This window comes from Pseudophryne corroboree, chromosome 2 (genome assembly GCF_028390025.1).
Source record: "Pseudophryne corroboree isolate aPseCor3 chromosome 2, aPseCor3.hap2, whole genome shotgun sequence".
Classification (NCBI taxonomy): domain Eukaryota; kingdom Metazoa; phylum Chordata; class Amphibia; order Anura; family Myobatrachidae; genus Pseudophryne; species Pseudophryne corroboree.
The window spans coordinates 425,286,401-425,310,215 of record NC_086445.1 but is presented as its reverse complement, the minus strand read 5'-3'; the positions used below and the strand labels follow the sequence as shown (position 1 = coordinate 425,310,215).

General features: G+C 45.9%; 1 protein-coding gene across 27 annotated transcripts in view; it reads left to right on the top strand.

Annotated features, from left to right (window-relative positions):
• ABI3BP (ABI family member 3 binding protein) overlaps positions 1–23,815 on the top strand; it is an 860,645-nt gene that overhangs the window by 378,312 nt on the left and 458,518 nt on the right. For all 27 annotated transcript variants that reach the window (XM_063953560.1, XM_063953556.1, XM_063953543.1 and 24 more), the window contains exons 7-8: positions 21,096–21,147; positions 22,260–22,316. In XM_063953560.1, coding sequence (XP_063809630.1) covers positions 21,096–21,147; positions 22,260–22,316 — 109 coding nt within the window. The remainder of the gene's footprint in view (positions 1–21,095; positions 21,148–22,259; positions 22,317–23,815) is intronic.

Sequence of the window (23,815 nt, the reverse complement as noted above, 5' to 3'; positions counted from 1 at the left end):
GAGGTGCTAAGACAACACGGGTGGATTCTGAATATTCCAAAATCCCATTTAATCCCGACAACTCGTCTGCTGTTCCTAGGAATGATTCTGGACACGGTTCAGAAAAAGGTTTTCCTTCCAGAGGAAAAAGCCAAGGAGTTATCCGATCTGGTCAGGAACCTCCTAAAACCAGGAAAAGTGTCAGTACATCAATGCACAAGAGTCCTGGGAAAAATGGTGGCTTCTTACGAAGAAATTCCATTCGGCAGATTCCATGCAATATTCCAAAGGGATCTGTTGGACAAATGGTCAGGGTCGCATCTGCAGATGCACCTGCGAATAACCCTGTCACCAAAGACAAGGGTGTCACTTCTGTGGTGGTTGCAGAAGGCTCACCTATTAGAAGGCCGCAGATTCGGCATTCAGGATTGGATCCTGGTGACCACGGGAGCAATCTACAATGCTCTAAGCCAGGCGGAACTTCTCCTGCAAGGAAAGCCGGTGTTGATTCAGTCGGACAACATCACGGCGGTCGCCCATGTAAACAGGCAGGGCGGCACAAGAAGCAGGAGTGCAATGGCAGAAGCTGCCAAGATTCTTCGCTGGGCGGAGAATCACGTGATAGCACTGTCAGCAGTGTTCATCCCGGGCGTGGACAACTGGGAAGCAGACTTCCTCAGCAGACACGATCTTCATCCGGGAGAGTGGGGTCTACATCCAGAAGTCTTCAACATGTTAATAGACCGTTGGGAAAGACCAATTGTAGACATGATGGCGTCTCGCCTCAACAAGAAACTGGACAAATATTGCGCCAGGTCAAGAGATCCACAGGCAATAGCTGTGGACGCACTGGTAACTCCTTGGGTGTACCAGTCAGTGTATGTGTTTCCTCCTCTGCCGCTCATACCAAAGGTATTGAAGATCATACGGCAAAGAAGAGTAAGAACGATACTAGTGGTTCCGGATTGGCCGAGAGGGACTTGGTATCCGGAACTTCAAGAGATGCTCACGGACGAACCGTGGCCTCTACCTCTGAGAAGGGACCTGCTACAGCAGGGTCCCTGTCTTTTTCAAGACTTACCGCGGCTGCGTTTGACGGCATGGCGGTTGAACGCCAGATCCTAAAAGGGAAAGGCATTCCAGAAGAAGTCATTCCTACCTTGATTAAGGCACGGAAGGAAGTCACCGTGAAACATTATCACCGCATTTGGCGAAAATATGTAGCGTGGTGCGAGGATCGGAGGGTTCCGACGGAGGAATTCCAACTGGGTCGTTTCCTACATTTCCTGCAATCAGGATTATCTATGGGTCTCAAATTGGGATCCATTAAGGTTCAAATTTCGGCCCTGTCAATATTCTTCCAAAAAGAATTGGCCTCTGTCCCTGAGGTCCAGACTTTTGTCAAGGGAGTACTGCATATACAGCCTCCTGTGGTGCCTCCGGTGGCACCGTGGGATCTAAATGTAGTTTTAGATTTCCTCAAATCCCATTGGTTTGAACCATTGAAAAAGGTGGATTTGAAATATCTCACATTGAAAGTGACTATGTTACTAGCCCTGGCCTCTGCCAGGAGAGTATCTGAATTGGCGGCTTTATCTTATAAAAGTCCTTATCTAATCTTCCATTCGGATAGGGCAGAACTGCGGACTCGTCCGCATTTTCTCCCTAAAGTGGTATCAGCATTTCATCTGAACCAACCTATTGTGGTGCCTGCGGCCACTAGCGACTTGGAGGACTCCAAGTTGTTGGACGTTGTCAGAGCCTTAAAAATATACATTGCAAGGACGGCTGGAGTCAGAAAATCTGACTCGCTGTTTATATTGTATGCACCCAACAAGTTGGGCGCACCTGCTTCTAAGCAGTCGATTGCTCGTTGGATTTGTAACACAATTCAACTTGCACATTCTGTGGCAGGCCTGCCACAGCCTAAAACTGTAAAAGCCCACTCCACAAGGAAGGTGGGCTCATCTTGGGCGGCTGCCCGAGGGGTCTCGGCATTACAACTCTGCCGAGCAGCTACGTGGTCGGGGGAGAACACGTTTGTAAAATTTTACAAATTTGATACCCTGGCAAAGGAGGACCTGGAGTTCTCTCATTCGGTGCTGCAGAGTCATCCGCACTCTCCCGCCCGTTTGGGAGCTTTGGTATAATCCCCATGGTCCTTTCAGGAACCCCAGCATCCACTTAGGACGATAGAGAAAATAAGAATTTACTTACCGATAATTCTATTTCTCGGAGTCCGTAGTGGATGCTGGGCGCCCATCCCAAGTGCGGATTATCTGCAATACTTGTACATAGTTATTGTTAACTAATTCGGGTTATTGTTAAGGAGCCATCTTTAAGAGGCCCTTTCTGTTGTCATACTGTTAACTGGGTTTAGATCACAAGTTGTACGGTGTGATTGGTGTGGCTGGTATGAGTCTTACCCGGGATTCAAAATGCCTCCCTTATTGTGTATGCTCGTCCGGGCACAGTACCTAACTGGAGTCTGGAGGAGGGTCATGGGGGGAGGAGCCAGTGCACACCACCTGACCTAGTAAAGCTTTACTTTTTTGTGCCCTGTCTCCTGCGGAGCCGCTATTCCCCATGGTCCTTTCAGGAACCCCAGCATCCACTACGGACTCCGAGAAATAGAATTATCGGTAAGTAAATTCTTATTTTCTGTTGCACAGGAGGGTACACTAGTGACGTGCGGTAGGGTGAGGCAGTTTGCCCCAGAGTTTTGACTACATAAAGTATATGGAAAATACAAAGAATATGTTAGAAATATCATGTTTGTATTATTCTAATCATTCGTATAGTTACAACTCTGCAGTAAAAAGTCTATGGCAGGTGAGGCAGTGCCCCCCGCCTATCTTTTCCGCACATCTGAGGTCAAAACTCACCAAATTTCCAGCAGTATATACAGCTGCACATGTGTCTAATGCTCATATATTGCGTGTATATCTGGCTCTGGTACTAGCCACTGCCTCCTGAGACATTTACCTCAGTGCACGTCCCAGGGGTACACCAGTGTTTGATTATTATTGTCTTTTTGGTGCATATGACATTACAATGTGCCCAGTGTCTGTGAAGGCAGACATTTTGTAGACTGAACCTGTGTTCCGGAGAATGCATCCTATGAATTCACTATGAACTGGTTACACTAGGTTTGTAGAATTGCACATATGCCGTTAACAAGCAGCAGGGATGCAGACACCTTAGAGCAGAACCGGCGCTACCCGCTCAGCGTGGTCCGCTATGAAGGGAGGCGCCAGGCTCGAGAGGCGCTCTCCCCGCTCCGCTGCTTGCAGCACCTGTCAAACAGCTGACAGGCAGCAGCAAGATAAGGCAGTGCAGGAGGGAGCAGTTTCAGGGCGATCACCCTGGCCAGGTCTTCTCTCACCTCCCCTCAGAGGCAAACAGCGACAGTGCTATGTGGGGCAGGAGGAGGCCAGCTGTTTACTAAGCCAGCCAGCTGAAGGGCCGGGCATGAAAAGGCAGGAGGCAGGTACAGAAGACAAGGGGTTAAGTGTAGAAAAATGGGCGGGAGGGGGTGTTGCAGAAAGTACAGTGCAGGGGCCATGCTGGTGCTGATGATCGCCGCTGCATGCATGGGTCTGTGAGTATGAAACAGCCGCTGGGTTTAGGATCATCAGTGCCAATGGCCTCCACTAGCAGTATTTATCATTAGATTCACTTTCTAGCTACCGGCATGGGGGAGTTGTGTGCCCCACTCTCCAGCAACTCAGCTTCCCCTCTTCACTTCTCTCTGCATGCTGCTCCACTCCCAGGTCTCCTGCTGCTCCTTCGTTCTCCTCCTTCTTCCTCTAGCTGAGCTAGAGAGGCTGTCAGAAGTTCTCCACCTGTACCTCTCTCCCCTGTATCCCCAGGTGTGACTCTTTCCCCTATATACCCATATGTGCTCTTTCCCTCTATCACCATGTCTGCCTCTGCCCCTACCAACCCCATGTGTGCCTCTTTTCCAATATCCCCATATGTTCCTCTATTCCTACCCACCCCATGTATGCCTCTTTCCCTATATCCCCTTGTGTGCCCCTGTTCTTTGCCTCATTTGAACCTCTTTCCCTGCCCCTCCCCTTCTATGCCTCAGTCCCTTTCCCGTCAGTGCCTCCGCTCACTTTCCTATATACTGTATGTATTGTATACTATATATATACATATATATATATATATATATATATAATATTTGATATGTTCCCCATCCATGGCTTTGTACCCTCTATCTGTGTCTCTGATATGTGGAGTCCCATGGTGTGGTCTGAGTGGCATGTGGAGGCCCATGGTGTGGTCTGAATAGCATGTGGAGGCCCATGGTGTGGTCTGAGTGGCACGTGAAGACCTGTGGTGTGGTTTGAGTGGCAGTGAGTGTGTCAAAAAAGTATTATTAAAAAGATAATAGAAGATGTGCATGTAAAGAATGTTTGCTTGCTCTGTAGGAGGGAGAATGGCTTTCAAGGGGTGACATTTTTTTATTTGCCATGTTCCCCTTCAACCTTAGTTATGCCTCTGTACATGTGACATCACAATAATTATTCACTGTGGCTCCCAGTGCCCTATGTGAGCCTTGTTGAAATGACTGCCTGGCTGGCTAAGTCTTCTTCCAGGTGACTGGCTCAGGTACCACGTCATGATTTCTGCACATTTAATTTGGGGAGGGAGCAGCAGGCAGGGGTCAGTTAGTACCATATCGTTTGCGGCCAGCCCCTGTTACCATGTCATCAACAGATCAGTTTCTTCCTTTTTCTCTATCTGTTCTTGCCTATGCCAGCCTTTTCAGTACTTTTCTTGCCTATGCCAGCATTCTGCCCTTTTCCTCTCTGTGCCAACCTCTCAGACCATCTTTTTTTCAGTGCTAGCCTTTCTGCCCATCCTCTGTGCTAGCTTCCCTTCCTCTGCACCAGCCTCTCTGCCCATCCTCTGTTTGCACCAGCTTCCCTTTCTATGTGCCAGTCTCTTTGCCCATCCTCTGTCTGCACCAGCCTCTCTTTCCTGTCTCTCTGCCAGCATTTCTATCCATACTCTGTTTGCACTAGCCTCCCTTCCTTGCCAGCCTCTCTGTCCATCCTTTGTCTGCACCAGACTCTCTGTCCATCCTCTGTGCCATCCTTTCTGTACACCTCTTCTACCCATCTGTTTGCGCCAGCCTCTCTTCCCACTGTCTCTCCCTGTCACAGACTGCCTGTCACCCTCACCCTGTCACCCTCTCCCCATCATCCTATATCTCCTGTCACCATCTGCCTTTCCCTGTAACCTCCTGCCTCTCCTTGTCACCCTGTGCCTCTGCCTGTCACTCTTTGCTTCTTCTCATTACCCACTCGTTCTCCCTGTCCCCCTTTCCATGTCACTCCCTGCTTCTCTCCAGTGTCACCCACTACCTCTCCCCAGCATCACTTACTGCCTGTCACCTATTGTCCATCACCCACTGTCTCCCCCCAGTGTCACTCATTGCCTTTCACTCACTGCTTCTCTCCAGTGTCACCCACTGCTTCTCCCCAGGGTCACTCACTGCCTCTCCCCAGTGTCACCCACTGCCTTTCACCCACTGCTTCGACCCAGGGTCACTCACTGCCTCTCCCCAGTGTCACCCACTGCGTCTCCCATTTCTAGGAGGGTGCAAATTTATAGTTTGCAGGAGGGCCCTGAACACCCTAGCACCGGCCCTGCCTCATAGATACAGTAATAGCAACTTTCAGGAAGTAATGTGTAATATGGTGTGGTGATCAGGGCCAGCTCTACCATTAGGCAGGTGCCTATGGTGCTTGGATCTTGAGGCGGCACCACTGAGTCTGCCCCTCACATGACTAAGGATGTCTCTGAGAGAGATGTCCTTGTTGTACTCAATGCAGTTATGGAGGCGGGAAACTTTCTTGAAGACACAGCCTTCGCTCTTTCATCTTACTGGCTGAGAAGTGGGTATTTGGTGGTGGTTGTGGTGGTGGGGGTGGCAGTAGGCAAATGTTTTTCCTAGGGTGCTAATAAACCTTGTACTGGCCCCGGTGGTCATACACATTTTTTATTTATTTAATGTAACAACTTACTGATTGCATTCATATATTGGCTCATCCAGAGTCTTTTTTTCTACTCCTAAGAATACAGATTTGGGAGTACACTGTGCTAAGGATTACCAGATTTGAAATGGCCAGTCTATAATTGGGGGCTGTGTGCACATTTCTAATCGTAAGTGCAGATGCATTCAGAAGGTGTTTAACTGTACATTCTCTTGCATGCTTGCATTCATAGAAACGTAACATAGAAACATAAGGGTATATGCAAATCCGGGTGCCGGAATTCAACATATTCAATAAAATACGGATTCGACAGTCCCGCTGTCGAAAAATGGACCAATTGACGGATAAGTGCGTCCTGGATTCGACTTTTCCAACAGCGCAAAAATGGTTAAAAAACACGAAAAAAATTGCGTGGGGTCCCCCCTCCTAAGCATAACCAGCCTCGGGCTCTTTGAGCCGGTCCTGGTTTTAAAAATACGGGGGGGAAATGGACAGGGGATCCCCCGTATTTTTAGAACCAGCACCGGGCTCTGCGTCCGGTCCTGGTGCAAAAAATACGGGGGACAAAAAGCGTAGGGGTCCCCCGTATTTTTTTGAACCAGCACCGGGCTCCACTAGCTGGGGAGATAATGCCACAGCCGGGGGACACTTTTATACCGGTCCCTGCGGCCGTGGCATTAAATACCCAACTAGTCACCCCTGGCCGGGGGACCCTGGAGGAGTGGGGACCCCTTAAATCAAGGGGCCACCCCCCCTCCAGCCACCCAAGGGCCAGGGGTGAAGCCCGAGGCTGTCCCTCCCATCCATGGGCTGCGGATGGGGGGCTGATAGCCTTGTGTAAAATCAAAGAATATGTTTTTTTGCAGAAGAACTACAAGTCCCAGCAAGCCTCCCCCGCAAGCTGGTACTTGGAGAACCACAAGTACCAGCATGCGAGGGTAAAACGGGCTCGCGGGTACATGTAATTCTTCTGCAAAAAAAATACCCAAATAAAAACAGGACACGCAAACCTTGAAAGTAAAACTTTATTACATACATGCCGACACACACATACTTACCTATGTTGACACGCCGGCTCTGGCCACGTCTCCAAGTAGAATCCGGGGTACCTGAAAATAAAATTATACTCACCTAAATCCAGTGTGTCCTGTTCTTTCTTTTTTTTTGTTATCCACGTACTTGGCAAAAAAAACAAACCGCATTTACCCGGACCACGCACTGAGAGGGTCCCTTCAGGCAATCAGGGAGCGCCACGATGGAGGGGCTGTGCGATGCGCTGTCTGCCAGCTCAGACGCACATAGGCAATCAGGAGAGTGCCACGATGTGGCGCTCCCTGATTGCCTGAAGGGACCCTCTGACAGGAGTCACGGGGGATCTCAGCATTCGGGGAAAGGGGTCCCATGTGTAATCATGGGACCCCTTTCAGTTCGTGGATCGGGTATGCGGTTTGTTTTTTTGCCAAGTACGTGGATTACAAAAAAAAGAACAGGACACACACTGGATTTAGGAGAGTATAATTTTATTTTCAGGTACCCCGGATTCTTGGAGACGTCGATAGACGGAGACGTGGCCAGAGTCGGCGTGTCAACATAGGTAAGTATGTGTGTGTCGGCATGTATGTAATAAAGTTTTACTTTCAAGGTGTGCGTGTCCTGTTTTTATTTGGGTATTTTTTTTGCAAAAGAACTACAGGTACCAGCAGGCCCGTTTTACCCCCGCATGCTGGTACTTGTGGTTCTCCAAGTACCAGCTTGCAGGGGAGGCTTGCTGGGACTTGTAGTTCTTCTGCAAAAACCAATATTCTTTGATTTTACACAAGGCTATCAGCCCCCCATCCGCAGCCCATGGATGGGGGGGACAGCCTCGGGCTTCACCCCTGGCCCTTGGGTGGCTGGAGGGGGTGATCCCTTGATTTAAGGGGTCCCCACTCCTCCAGGGTACCCCGGCCAGGGGTGACTAGTTGGAGATTTAATGCCACGGCCGCAGGGATCGGTATAAAAAAGTGTCCCCCGGCTGTGGCATTATCTCCCCAGCTAGTGGAGCCCGGTGCTGGTTCAAAAAATACGGGGGACCCCTACGCTTTTTGTCCCCCATATTTTTTGCACCTGGACCGGACGCAGATCCCGGTGCTGGTTCTAAAAATACGGGGGATCCCCTGTCCATTTCCCCCCCGTATTTTTACAACCAGGACCGGCTTAAAGAGCCCGAGGCTGGTTATGCTTAGGAGGGGGGACCCCACGCATTTTTTTTTCAGAATTTTAACCCATTCCCACCCCTTCCCACTGAAAACCATGCTCTCTCAATTTTAGTCAGTTAAAAAAAAATATTATTTAAAAAAATATATAAATAATAGTTGTAAATCCTAATAGACAAACCAAGTAACCTAATCCCTTCTAATATAAATAGATATGCTATTAGCAATAAAAAAAAAACACAAAAAAACATGTTTTACATTTTTTTTAGTAGATTCCGCCAGCAAAGTGAGGCGGAATGAAATTTACGAATTTACTGTCGAAAAGCACTGTTGTCAAATCGACATTTTTCAATTGAATATACTTTTGTCGAAAAGCCGCATTTTTACCATTGCAGACATGTCGAATTTGTCAACTGTCGAATTTCAAAAAGTCGAATCTGAAAAGTCAGTTTTTTTTGTCGTAAAGTACTGTATTGCATTGTCGAATATATTTTTTGTGTCGAAAATACCCCGTTTTTCGACATTTGCGGCAATTCGACCGCAATTGCATATACCCCATAGAATTTGACGGCAGATAAGAACCACTTGGCCCATCTAGTCTGCCCTTTTTTATCCTTTAGGCAATCTCAACCCTTTTTGAACCTTAATTCTTTGTAAGGATATTCATATGCCTATCACTCACTGAGACACTACAAAATTTGATGTACATTCAACTCTACATCAGCCCCTTTTGTCGTTGTCAGGAGGCCCCTTTGGGGTGCAGTTGCCCAAGTAGTCACAAGAAATGGTAATATATTCACACAATGATATTTATTATGGGAACTGGTATACAGAACAAACACAAAACGGAGAGAACTGCAAATATATGTATAATAAGAAAGCAGTAGCTTAGAGTGAAAATAGTGTCAGAAACAAAATAAAGTCCTGCATAATAAAACATACATAAGGGGGTAATTCAATCACCCTTGACGAATTTGCGGGTGTAAGAGTGACTGTTCTGTCCCACTTTCAGTAGCGTCGACTTGCACAATTTTGTTCCTAGTCACATAGGGCTGCAAGCAAAATGTGCGAGTCCAGAACTAGAAGGGGCCGCAAGGGGTATGAGTTTGAGTACCGTTGCCGTCATTTACATGCAGTTTGCACCATTTGCTGGGAATAGGATTGCCCCAAAGTAATAGATACTTGGTAGATAGTCAGACGTTTCACTGCTTGCAGACATACAGTGCTCGCAGCAGCTCTAGAACCCAGAGACCGTTGATGATCCAGCATTGAGTTTTTGATCAGACAGCCCGGGAGTCCAGAGTTTCCGTTGTGGTTATTAGACAATTACCTAATGCCTGACTATTGCAGACCCTCCAACATGACCCGCCCCACTAGGTACAAAATGCTCTGTTTCTGGACTTCCCTCTTAATTTATGATTTCCATCACTTGTGTTGAACTAGTTAAATGATACGAAAGCTGTTTCTTCACTGGTGATGGCAATAATAAATTAAGAGGGAAGTCCAGAAACAGAGCATATTGTACCTAGTGGGGCTGGTCATGTTGGAGGGTATGCTACTGTATATACCATAGGTCTGCAAACTCGGTCCTCATTACCCCACACAGTGCATGTTTTGCAGGTCTCTTCACAGAATCACAAGTGAAATAATTAACTCCACCTGCGGACCTTTTAAAATGTGTCTGTGAGTAATTAATACACCTTTGCACCTGCTGGGTTACCTGCAAAACATGCACTGTGTGGGGGTAATGAGGACCGAGTTTTCAGACCTATGGTATAAACCGAGTACGATTGCACAAGAAAACTGGCGACCTCTGGTGGGAGGGAATGGATATTACTGGGCATCAAGACAGTTGTTTTTTAAATATTGTCATTAGATGTCTTATACTATCCCATGTGCACCTTATTTAAACTGATAGGTGAGTACAGTTTGCAATTTTTGTAATTAATAGGAACAGGTTTCTAATAACTGAGTTTACATGCAAGGTCTCAGGATTTCTATTACAAATATGACCCACATGAAAGCCTCCAAGAGCGGGAGGTATGCTTCTATAATTACTTTATTACAGTACAGCTAAGTGAAGCACAAAAGGATTAAATGATTTGACCAAAATAACACTGCTCTGGTGGCCAGACCTGACTAGTCTAAATTCCTGTTCCCTGTGTTACTAAGTGCAGAATTGGAAAGCACTATGTCTCCTCCCATGGCAATTCTACATAGTAAAATAAGCCATTTAATGACTGATGGAAGGATTCTGTTCCTGCTATATTTTTGGCTTTACACTGAGTCGATTATGTATAATTGCAGATATTTCCTATAAACTGTGCAGCCTTGCAAATTATGTGCACCAAAGGTCTAGAAACGGATGTTATTTTTTTGTGTGTGTGTGTGATGGAATGAAAAACTTTGGATAACTACAAATCTACAGGATATTGGCTTCAAGATTGTCTGCAAAACAAAGATGTGTGATTGTCGGATGGTTTGTTATATTAAAGAAAACAGCAGAGATCTGCAGTTAATTGAAACAGTCTTTTCATTCTTAAACGTATTGTAGACGTCACACAAACACATTGTTTCATTAGAGAGGGTTGAAACTGTCAGGCCAAAGGTGTCACAACTGAGGGCCTGAGCTGACGGGAGGCAGCCTCAGTTGTAGGGGCTGAGATGTACCGGAACCTGGGAGGTTGTATCAGACCCCTGGACATGTAAGTAACATGAATAATAACTGCCCGAAGGCGTGACCACGACAACTTGGATAAAAGTCAATGATGTTTATTATGACAACTCCGCAACACAGCAGCAGTAAAAGAAAACGTAAAAGTCAGCAAAGAATAAATACAGTTCCTGGGTACTACAGGATGGCAGGAGCCACAGGGCACTGGTAGTGTGAGATAGTTCTTATGATCTTCTAGATGGAAAGTCCTTACCAGGCCCGACTGTAGCAATGGAGATAACCCAGGATTGTGCCAGCTGGTGTTCCAGGAAAAGCTGGGTTGCTGAAGATAAAACAGCTGCTGTGGATACTGGCTGGAACCAGACTGTTGTTAGCACGGAGTGGATACTGGCTGGAACCAGTTAAATAATAAATGAACTTGGGAGCGATGAAATATGAACTGAAATGTAGAACTTGAGAGCGGAGAAATAATAATACCGGTGGAGAGTGGTAAAGTGTAGAAAGGACACCGGCCCTTTAAGGGAAGCTGTACTCTGCTGGAAGCTGAGCTGGAAGCAGGTAATGTTGTAGCTGTAAACAGATGAATCCACAATGGATTGGAGAGTCAGGCTACACCGCAGGTGGAATGCTGGTGCGGGTCTCTATGGTGGAAGTCTTGAGACAGGAGCTGGAACCTGGAAGACAATCACAGGAGAGAGACAAACAGGAACTAGGTTTGACAACCAAAGCACTGACGCCTTCCTTGCTCAGGCACAGTGTATTTATACCTGCAGCAAGGAAGGGATTGGCTAGGCAATTATGCAGATTATCAATACTGAGAACAGATTGGTGGAAATGATCAGCTGACAGAATCCAAGATGGCTGCGCCCATGCAGACACTTGGAGGGAAGTTTGGTTTGTAATCCATGTGGTAATGAAAACAGTAATGGCGGCGCCGGCCACCGGAGACAGGAGGCGCCAGGCTGACAGATGCACATCCAACCACGCGGACACAGCGGAGGCCGCGGCTGACGTAATCGCCACTCAGACACTCTGCATGCAGAAGTTCAGGGACGGCGGCGGAGGCCGCGGGAGACGCCATGCCAGGTGTAATATGGCGTTTACTGTGACAGCGTCCCAGAGTGACAGGAGAGGATACAGGAATGTACACATCAGGATAACAGATGGGATCCGGTCCTGGAGCGCTGAGCCAGCCTTAGGAGGCATCTGATGGGTAAGAAATGGCGTCCAGATACCCGGATCGTGACAAAAGGAAGGTTAGGGTGGAAACTTGAAGACGACAGTTCAGTGAGAGATGGCGATCATCATAATCCCAAGCATGACATAACTTTTATCTCTCTTTATTTAGCTCAACAGGATTCACCATTCTGTTGTGTCTAATCAGAATTATGTACTGTATTGCATTTACTTTTCTAACATTGATAGGTATCCAATTAGCCACGCTAATTTACTGTTCTACCTGGGCCCCAAGTGATCCAGTTGTTAAACAACAAGTAATTAGATCACTCTAATTAGTGCCTTTCTCCGGGTGCCGAAGATCCTAGTTTGGGCCCCGTGGTAAAGGATCACTCCCCTGTTTGACTGGGTGCCCCCAGTTGCCTGTGTATGGACAGCAAAAGTAACTAGGCAAAATTAGCCCTTTTTGTACCCTTATAAATAAGATTGGATAGTCATAATGTGATATTAGAACTATTAAAATGTAATTGAACTTGATAAAACTGTAAGTGGCTATTAAAATGTGCTATGTGTGTAATTGTCCCATCTCACAACTGCACCAATTTCCCAAGTGTAGCATGGCGTATGAACTAGAATAAAAAGTGAGAATGCAGTATGTGTATACAAACGTTAGATCAAAGGCCAATCTTACTTGTGTAATAAGTAGACTTGCCATAATATCCCTTTAGCACTGGACACCTATGATTGACACAGGTTCACTGGCTGAATAAAACCAGGTGAAATGCAGGCTTGAATTTAGCCAGTCACGGAAGCTGTATAAATGGTAGGTATCCTGGACTAAAGGGATATATTATAACAAGCCTGGTAATAAAGACGTCGCCTATAAATTCGTCACTAACCTCATTCTCACTCTGCAGATGTATTTGGGGATTTGACTTACATTTTAGAGATGAGCGCCTGAAATTTTTCGGGTTTTGTGTTTTGGTTTTGGGTTCGGTTCCGCGGCCGTGTTTTGGGTTCGAACGCGTTTTGGCAAAACCTCACCGAATTTTTTTTGTCGGATTCGGGTGTGTTTTGGATTCGGGTGTTTTTTTCAAAAAACACTAAAAAACAGCTTAAATCATAGAATTTGGGGGTCATTTTGATCCCAAAGTATTATTAACCTCAAAAACCATAATTTACACTCATTTTCAGTCTATTCTGAATACCTCACACCTCACAATATTATTTTTAGTCCTAAAATTTGCACCGAGGTCGCTGTGTGAGTAAGATAAGCGACCCTAGTCGCCGACACAAACACCAGGCCCATCTAGGAGTGGCACTGCAGTGTCACGCAGGATGTCCCTTCCAAAAAACCCTCCCCAAACAGCACATGACGCAAAGAAAAAAAGAGGCGCAATGAGGTAGCTGTGTGAGTAAGATTAGCGACCCTAGTGGCCGACACAAACACCGGGCCCATCTAGGAGTGGCACTGCAGTGTCACGCAGGATGGCCCTTCCAAAAAACCCTCCCCAAACAGCACATGACGCAAAGAAAAAAAGAGGCGCAATGAGGTAGCTGTGTGAGTAAGATTAGCGACCCTAGTGGCCGACACAAACACCGGGCCCATCTAGGAGTGGCACTGCAGTGTCACGCAGGATGTCCCTTCCAAAAAACCCTCCCCAAACAGCACATGACGCAAAGAAAAAAAGAGGCGCAATGAGGTAGCTGTGTGAGTAAGATTAGCGACCCTAGTGGCCGACACAAACACCGGGCCCATCTAGGAGTGGCACTGCAGTGTCACGCAGGATGTCCTTTCCAAAAAACCCTCCCCAAACAGCACATGACGCAAAGAAAAAAAGAGGCGCAATGAGGTAGCTGACTGTGTGAGTAAGATTAGCGACCCTAGTGGCCGACACAAACACCGGGCCCATTTAGGAGTGGCACTGCAGTGTCACGCAGGATGTCCCTTCCAAAAAACCCTCCCCAATCAGCACATGATGCAAAGAAAAAGAAAAGAAAAAAGAGGTGCAAGATGGAATTGTCCTTGGGCCCTCCCACCCACCCTTATGTTGTATAAACAAAACAGGACATGCACACTTTAACCAACCCATCATTTCAGTGACAGGGTCTGCCACACGACTGTGACTGATATGACGGGTTGGTTTGGACCCCCCCCCAAAAAAGAAGCAATTAATCTCTCCTTGCACAAACTGGCTCTACAGAGGCAAGATGTCCACCTCATCATCACCCTCCGATATATCACCGTGTACATCCCCCTCCTCACAGATTATCAATTCGTCCCCACTGGAATCCACCATCTCAGCTCCCTGTGTACTTTGTGGAGGCAATTGCTGCTGGTCAATGTCTCCGCGGAGGAATTGATTATAATTCATTTTAATGAACATCATCTTCTCCACATTTTCTGGATGTAACCTCGTACGCCGATTGCTGACAAGGTGAGCGGCGGCACTAAACACTCTTTCGGAGTACACACTTGTGGGAGGGCAACTTAGGTAGAATAAAGCCAGTTTGTGCAAGGGCCTCCAAATTGCCTCTTTTTCCTGCCAGTATAAGTACGGACTGTGTGACGTGCCTACTTGGATGCGGTCACTCATATAATCCTCCACCATTCTATCAATGTTGAGAGAATCATATGCAGTGACAGTAGACGACATGTCCGTAATCGTTGTCAGGTCCTTCAGTCCGGACCAGATGTCAGCATCAGCAGTCGCTCCAGACTGCCCTGCATCACCGCCAGCGGGTGGGCTCGGAATTCTGAGCCTTTTCCTCGCACCCCCAGTTGCGGGAGAATGTGAAGGAGGAGATGTTGACAGGTCGCGTTCCGCTTGACTTGACAATTTTGTCACCAGCAGGTCTTTCAACCCCAGCAGACTTGTGTCTGCCGGAAAGAGAGATCCAAGGTAGGCTTTAAATCTAGGATCGAGCACGGTGGCCAAAATGTAGTGCTCTGATTTCAACAGATTGACCACCCGTGAATCCTTGTTAAGCGAATTAAGGGCTCCATCCACAAGTCCCACATGCCTAGCGGAATCGCTCCGTGTTAGCTCCTCCTTCAATGTCTCCAGCTTCTTCTGCAAAAGCCTGATGAGGGGAATGACCTGACTCAGGCTGGCAGTGTCTGAACTGACTTCACGTGTGGCAAGTTCAAAGGGCATCAGAACCTTGCACAACGTTGAAATCATTCTCCACTGCGCTTGAGACAGGTGCATTCCACCTACTATATCGTGCTCAATTGTATAGGCTTGAATGGCCTTTTGCTGCTCCTCCAACCTCTGAAGCATATAGAGGGTTGAATTCCACCTCGTTACCACTTCTTGCTTCAGATGATGGCAGGGCAGGTTCAGTAGTTTTTGGTGGTGCTCCAGTCTTCTGTACGTGGTGCCTGTACGCCGAAAGTGTCCCGCAATTCTTCTGGCCACCGACAGCATCTCTTGCACGCCCCTGTCGTTTTTAAAAAAATTCTGCACCACCAAATTCAAGGTATGTGCAAAACATGGGACGTGCTGGAATTTGCCCATATTTAATGCACACACAATATTGCTGGCGTTGTCCGATGCCACAAATCCACAGGAGAGTCCAATTGGGGTAAGCCATTCCGCGATGATCTTCCTCAGTTGCCGTAAGAGGTTTTCAGCTGTGTGCGTATTCTGGAAAGCGGTGATACAAAGCGTAGCCTGCCTAGGAAAGAGTTGGCGTTTGCGAGATGCTGCTACTGGTGCCGCCGCTGCTGTTCTTGCGGCGGGAGTCCATACATCTACCCAGTGGGCTGTCACAGTCATATAGTCCTGACCCTGCCCTGCTCCACTTGTCCACATGTCCGTGGTTAAGTGGACATTGGGTACAGCTGCATTTTTTAGGACACTGGTGACTCTTTTTCTGAGGTCTGTGTACATTTTCGGTATCGCCTGCCTAGAGAAATGGAACCTAGATGGTATTTGGTACCGGGGACACAGTACCTCCAACAAGTCTCTAGTTGGCTCTGCAGTAATGATGGATACCGGAACCACGTTTCTCACCACCCAGGATGCCAAGGCCTCAGTTATCCGCTTTGCAGTAGGATGACTGCTGTGATATTTCATCTTCCTCGCAAAGGACTGTTGGACAGTCAATTGCTTGGTGGAAGTAGTAAAAGTGGTCTTACGACTTCCCCTCTGGGATGACCATCGACTCCCAGCAGCAACAACAGCAGCGCCAGCAGCAGTAGGCGTTACACGCAAGGATGCATCGGAGGAATCCCAGGCAGGAGAGGAATCGTCAGAATTGCCAGTGACATGGCCTGCAGGACTATTGGCATTCCTGGGGAAGGAGGAAATTGACACTGAGGGAGTTGGTGGGGTGGTTTGCGTGAGCTTGGTTACAAGAGGAAGGGATTTACTGGTCAGTGGACTGCTTCCGCTGTCACCCAAAGTTTTTGAACTTGTCACTGACTTATTATGAATGCGCTGCAGGTGACGTATAAGGGAGGATGTTCCGAGGTGGTTAACGTCCTTACCCCTACTTATTACAGCTTGACAAAGGGAACACACGGCTTGACACCTGTTGTCCGCATTTCTGGTGAAATACCTCCACACCGAAGAGCTGATTTTTTTGGTATTTTCACCTGGCATGTCAACGGCCATATTCCTCCCACGGACAACAGGTGTCTCCCCGGGTGCCTGACTTAAACAAACCACCTCACCATCAGAATCCTCCTGGTCAATTTCCTCCCCAGCGCCAGCAACACCCATATCCTCCTCATCCTGGTGTACTTCAACACTGACATCTTCAATCTGACTATCAGGAACTGGACTGCGGGTGCTCCTTCCAGCACTTGCAGGGGGCGTGCAAATGGTGGAAGGCGCATGCTCTTCACGTCCAGTGTTGGGAAGGTCAGGCATCGCAACCGACACAATTGGACTCTCCTTGTGGATTTGGGATTTCGAAGAATGCACAGTTCTTTGCTGTGCTGCTTTTGCCAGCTTGAGTCTTTTCATTTTTCTAGCGAGAGGCTGAGTGCTTCCATCCTCATGTGAAGCTGAACCACTAGCCATGAACATAGGCCAGGGCCTCAGCCGTTCCTTGCCACTCCGTGTCGTAAATGGCATATTGGCAAGTTTACGCTTCTCCTCCGACAATTTTATTTTAGGTTTTGGAGTCCTTTTTTTTCTGATATTTGGTGTTTTGGATTTGACATGCTCTGTACTATGACATTGGGCATCGGCCTTGGCAGACGACGTTGCTGGCATTTCATCGTCTCGGCCATGACTAGTGGCAGCAGCTTCAGCACGAGGTGGAAGTGGATCTTGATCTTTCCCTAATTTTGGAACCTCAACATTTTTGTTCTCCATATTTTAATAGGCACAACTAAAAGGCACCTCAGGTAAACAATGGAGATGGATACTAGTATACAATTATGGACTGCCTGCCGAGTGCAGACACAGAGGTAGCCACAGCCGTGAACTACCGTACTGTACTGTGTCTGCTGCTAATATAGACTGGTTGATAAAGAGATGTCTATGTAACTATGTATGTATAAAGAAGAAAGAAAAAAAAACCACGGTTAGGTGGTATACAATTATGGACGGACTGCCTGCCGAGTGCAGACACAGAGGTAGCCACAGCCGTGAACTACCGTACTGTGCTGTGTCTGCTGCTAATAATATAGACTGGTTGATAAAGAGATGTCGTAGTAGTATGTATGTATAAAGAAGAAAGAAAAAAAACCACGGTTAGGTGGTATACAATTATGGACGGACTGCCTGCCGAGTGCAGACACAGAGGTAGCCACAGCCGTGAACTACCGTACTGTACTGTGTCTGCTGCTAATATAGACTGGTTGATAAAGAGATGTCTATGTAACTATGTATGTATAAAGAAGAAAGAAAAAAAAACCACGGTTAGGTGGTATACAATTATGGACGGACTGCCTGCCGAGTGCAGACACAGAGGTAGCCACAGCCGTGAACTACCGTACTGTACTGTGTCTGCTGCTAATATAGACTGGTTGATAAAGAGATGTCTATGTAACTATGTATGTATAAAGAAGAAAGAAAAAAAAACCACGGTTAGGTGGTATACAATTATGGACGGACTGCCTGCCGAGTGCAGACACAGAGGTAGCCACAGCCGTGAACTACCGTACTGTACTGTGTCTGCTGCTAATATAGACTGGTTGATAAAGAGATGTCTATGTAACTATGTATGTATAAAGAAGAAAGAAAAAAAAACCACGGTTAGGTGGTATACAATTATGGACGGACTGCCTGCCGAGTGCAGACACAGAGGTAGCCACAGCCGTGAACTACCGTACTGTACTGTGTCTGCTGCTAATATAGACTGGTTGATAAAGAGATGTCTATGTAACTATGTATGTATAAAGAAGAAAGAAAAAAAACCACGGTTAGGTGGTATACAATTATGGACGGACTGCCTGCCGAGTGCAGACACAGAGGTAGCCACAGCCGTGAACTGCCGTACTGTACTGTGTCTGCTGCTAATAATATAGACTGGTTGATAAAGAGATGTCGTAGTAGTATGTATGTATAAAGAAGAAAGAAAAAAAAACCACGGTTAGGTGGTATACAATTATGGACGGACTGCCTGCCGAGTGCAGACACAGAGGTAGCCACAGCCGTGAACTACCGTACTGTACTGTGTCTGCTGCTAATATAGACTGGTTGATAAAGAGATGTCTATGTAACTATGTATGTATAAAGAAGAAAGAAAAAAAAACCACGGTTAGGTGGTATACAATTATGGATGGACTGCCTGCCGAGTGCAGACACAGAGTTAGCCACAGCCGTGAACTACCGTACTGTACTGTGTCTGCTGCTAATATAGACTGGTTGATAAAGAGATGTCTATGTAACTATGTATGTATAAAGAAGAAAGAAAAAAAAACCACGGTTAGGTGGTATACAATTATGGACGGACTGCCTGCCGAGTGCAGACACAGAGGTAGCCACAGCCGTGAACTACCGTACTGTACTGTGTCTGCTGCTAATATAGACTGGTTGATAAAGAGATGTCTATGTAACTATGTATGTATAAAGAAGAAAGAAAAAAAACCACGGTTAGGTGGTATACAATTATGGACGGACTGCCTGCCGAGTGCAGACACAGAGGTAGCCACAGCCGTGAACTACCGTACTGTACTGTGTCTGCTGCTAATAATATAGACTGGTTGATAAAGAGATGTCGTAGTAGTATGTATGTATAAAGAAGAAAGAAAAAAAAACCACGGTTAGGTGGTATACAATTATGGACGGACTGCCTGCCGAGTGCAGACACAGAGGTAGCCACAGCCGTGAACTACCGTACTGTACTGTGTCTGCTGCTAATATAGACTGGTTGATAAAGAGATGTCTATGTAACTATGTATGTATAAAGAAGAAAGAAAAAAAAACCACGGTTAGGTGGTATACAATTATGGACGGACTGCCTGCCGAGTGCAGACACAGAGGTAGCCACAGCCGTGAACTACCGTACTGTACTGTGTCTGCTGCTAATATAGACTGGTTGATAAAGAGATGTCTATGTAACTATGTATGTATAAAGAAGAAAGAAAAAAAAACCACGGTTAGGTGGTATACAATTATGGACGGACTGCCTGCCGAGTGCAGACACAGAGGTAGCCACAGCCGTGAACTACCGTACTGTGTCTGCTGCGACTGGATGATAAATGATATAAAAAATATATATATATCACTACTGCAGCCGGACAGGTATATATTATATATTATATAATGACGGACCTGCTGGACACTGTCTGTCAGCAGAATGAGTTTTATTTTTATAGAATAAAAAAAAAAACAACACACAAGTGAAGTCACACGACGAGTGTTTAACTTTTTCAGGCAATCACAATATAAGTATACTACTAACTATACTGGTGGTCAGTGTGGTCAGGTCACTGGTCAGTCACACTGGCAGTGGCACTCCTGCAGCAAAAGTGTGCACTGTTTAATTTTAATATAATATTATGTACTCCTGGCTCCTGCTATAACCTATAACTGGCACTGCAGTGCTCCCCAGTCTCCCCCACAATTATAAGCTGTGTGAGCTGAGCAGTCAGACAGATATATAATATATATAGATGATGCAGCACACTGGGCTGAGCCTGAGCAGTGCACACAGATATGGTATGTGACTGAGTCACTGTGTGTATCGCTTTTTTCAGGCAGAGAACGGATATATTAAATAAACTGCACTGTCTGGTGGTCACTCACTATATAATATTATGTACTCCTGGCTCCTGCTATAACCTATAACTGGCACTGCAGTGCTCCCCAGTCTCCCCCACAATTATAAGCTGTGTGAGCTGAGCAGTCAGACAGATATATAATATATATAGATGATGCAGCACACTGGGCTGAGCCTGAGCAGTGCACACAGATATGGTATGTGACTGAGTCACTGTGTGTATCGCTTTTTTCAGGCAGAGAACGGATATATTAAATAAACTGCACTGTCTGGTGGTCACTCACTAGTAAACTCTCTGCACTCTCTACACTTCTACAGTACTCCTCCTAGTCCTAAACTCCAGTAAATCTCTCTCTCTTATAATCTAAATGGAGAGGACGCCAGCCACGTCCTCTCACTATCAATCTCAATGCACGTGTGAAAATGGCGGCGACGCGCGGCTCCTTATATAGAATCCGAGTCTCGCGATAGAATCCGAGCCTCGCGAGAATCCGACAGCGTCATGATGACGTTCGGGCGCGCTCGGGTTAACCGAGCAAGGCGGGAGGATCCGAGTCTGCTCGGACCCGTGAAAAAAACCATGAAGTTCGGGCGGGTTCGGATTCAGAGAAACCGAACCCGCTCATCTCTATTACATTTGTCACCTTCTGAGTTCAAAATGCAGTTTTATTTTTATTTGTGTTTCAATACAGGCGATGAGGTATCATAAAGTACACAAGTAAGAACTAAAGAAAGAACATTTTCACTATGGTCAACAATTTCTAGTCTGTAACGGAGTTTTGTATTAATAAAGTTGATGACACATTTTATATACTCTGATCGTAATTCTTTTGTTTTACTTCAACAATAATTATGGATTTGATTTATGTTTTTTAGTATGCCTCGGAAGACACAAAGACACTCATTCCAGTATACGTGGTAAAGCAAGGTAATGTCTATAGTTCACAGAATTTATATACAGTATATATATATATATATATATATATATAATTATTTTCTATATAATGACAAGCACGGAATGTGGAAAATAAGGTGAAAAATTAGAGCAATCTCCGATGAACCTGAAAACCATGAGGAAAGTTACTTAAAAAATTATCAGTAATTTATGTACGGTAAACATTTTAGAAATAGGAACAACTGTGCCATTACTTTTAGGTTAATGAGATAAATACAATTATTTTGTTTTGTTGCAATTACAACAAACATGTTGGATATATGTTCCATTAACAATTAAGAGAGGGCTTGTAATGTTGCCTTGTTTATGTCATCATGTGATGGGCACACGCAGGCCGGTATCCTGTTAACGGCACCAGAAAGATGATAGGCTTTTACCGCTTTGTTACAATTAGGGTGGACAATCCTGGGATCAGGATCGGCGGAATCCCGGGATTTAGGCCAAAAATAGGCCAGGATTCAATCCCGGGATTGGAAGCTCAAATCCCGGGGATTGCGGTATCAGATGGCCCATTAATGCCGGGCAGCGACGCTCAATGCTGCCCGGCTCCCTGACCTCTGACTGTGAGGTTACGCTGCGCAGTCACCAACCACTGAGCCCAATGATATGGTGGCCGTCACCCGCCTCATCCTCCTGGCTCCCTCTGCAGTCACCACGGCTGAATGAAGTTTCCCACCCGCCCGGCCCTGCAGTTTTGTGAGTTTATTTATGTCTGCGGGGCGGGTGGGGAGAGGCGAGGCGTGGGGGACAGGCGGACACAGTAGAAAGTCAAAAAGTGGTTTATCAATATTTTACAAATAGCATTTGGATTTATATTGTCTTTGTATGGCAAAATATGAAGGAACACACAATAGTCTCCATTTTTAATAACAAAAACAATAATGATTATTTTGTAACTTTGTACATATGTTTCACCTGGGCTGTACGCAACAGCAACCACGTACACCTTTGTTTTTGTACTAGACTGATCACAAAACTAAACTTTATGATTAGTTGCTATTGGTTAAGGTACATTTATGCTTTTTGAACAATGTTAAACAATCACCATTAGGGTATTGTACTTTCCTAACATATATTTTTTACAGGATTTCAAAATATCACAAAATCCACAACTGCACCTCTTCCAACTGAACGCAGTCCAGGTAATTGTTTTATGTTTATTATATTTTATCTGTACACACCCAACAATAATGGCATGCTACTGTAACAATTGTAACTGTGTAAGACACTTTTATTTAAGCACAAAGAAAATCTGAAAGGAAACTTCTTTGTCAAACCGTTAGACAAACTCTGTGCTGCAGTCAGGGCCGGCCCTAACCAATATGATGCTCTAGGCAAGATTTTGGCTGGTGCCCCCTAGCACCACCACTGGTTGCACCTCTTTCCCAGCACCATCACCCCTCACCCATAGCAGTCCTTATTTTGGTGTTTGTACCCCCTATATTTTAAATAGGAACAGTTCGCACATTTGGCGCACAGCCCAAAAAGGGTGTGTTTTTGCTGGCAAGGGGCATGACCACACAATAGTAACCCCAATTCCAATTACGCCACACAGTACTGCAACTTTATTCACATTTGATAATGCGATAGTGTCTATAATTCATATTGCATCACACAGTAGTATCACTTTACCTTATAAACGTTACTCCTCACAGTAGAGCCCCTTATTCACATTACATCACACTGAATTGCTCCTTATTCACATTACACCACACCCTATTGCTCTTTATTTATATTAGATGACACAGTAGTGCCCTTTCTATACGCAACGCCACGTAGTAGAGCACCCTATACACATAATGCCACACATTAGTAATGCATTTATACACATAATTCCACACAGTAATGCCCCTTACACATTATTAATGTCCTTATAAACATAATGTGCCTTACACATTATGACAACCTTTATTAATGCCCTTATACAGATAATGACACATAGTGCCCCTATACATTTGCTGCACATTATTAGTGCCCCTATACACATAATGACACACATACAGTAGTACCCTGTTACACATATGCCACACATTATTAATGCCCTTATACACATAATGACACACATAGTGCCCCTTACACATATGTTGCACATTATTAATGCATTTTTACATGACACACATAATGCTCCTTACACATATTCCGAACACTACTGCACAACCAACCCACTCACATGCACACAGCACTCACACTTCCACTAACACTGTGACCTCTGCCTCTGCTTGGATACAGATGTGTCCTCATAAATCTTGCCTCAATGCTAACGTCGGGCACCTTTTTTTATGAAAATGCATCTTATTTGCATTGCTATGTGGCTAGGATGCACAAGCAGATTCTGCTGATTAAAATGATATGCAGCATGCCTATATACTGTGTGAGACTGTGGCTGTATCTGCATATGAAATGCTATACAGAATATAGGCATGCCGCATATCATTTTAATCAGCAGAAGCTGCAGATGCCCCTAGGCATATCAAATGCCCTAGGCAATTGCCTAGTTTGCCTATAGCTCTGGCCGGCTCTGGCTGCAGTGCTGATATTTGTGGCCAGCACAGTGGTTAGCATCGCCGGCTCGCAGCACTGCGGTCATGAGTTCAATTCCAGACCAAGGTCCTGTCTGTGCATAGTTCCGTGTGTTTCTACT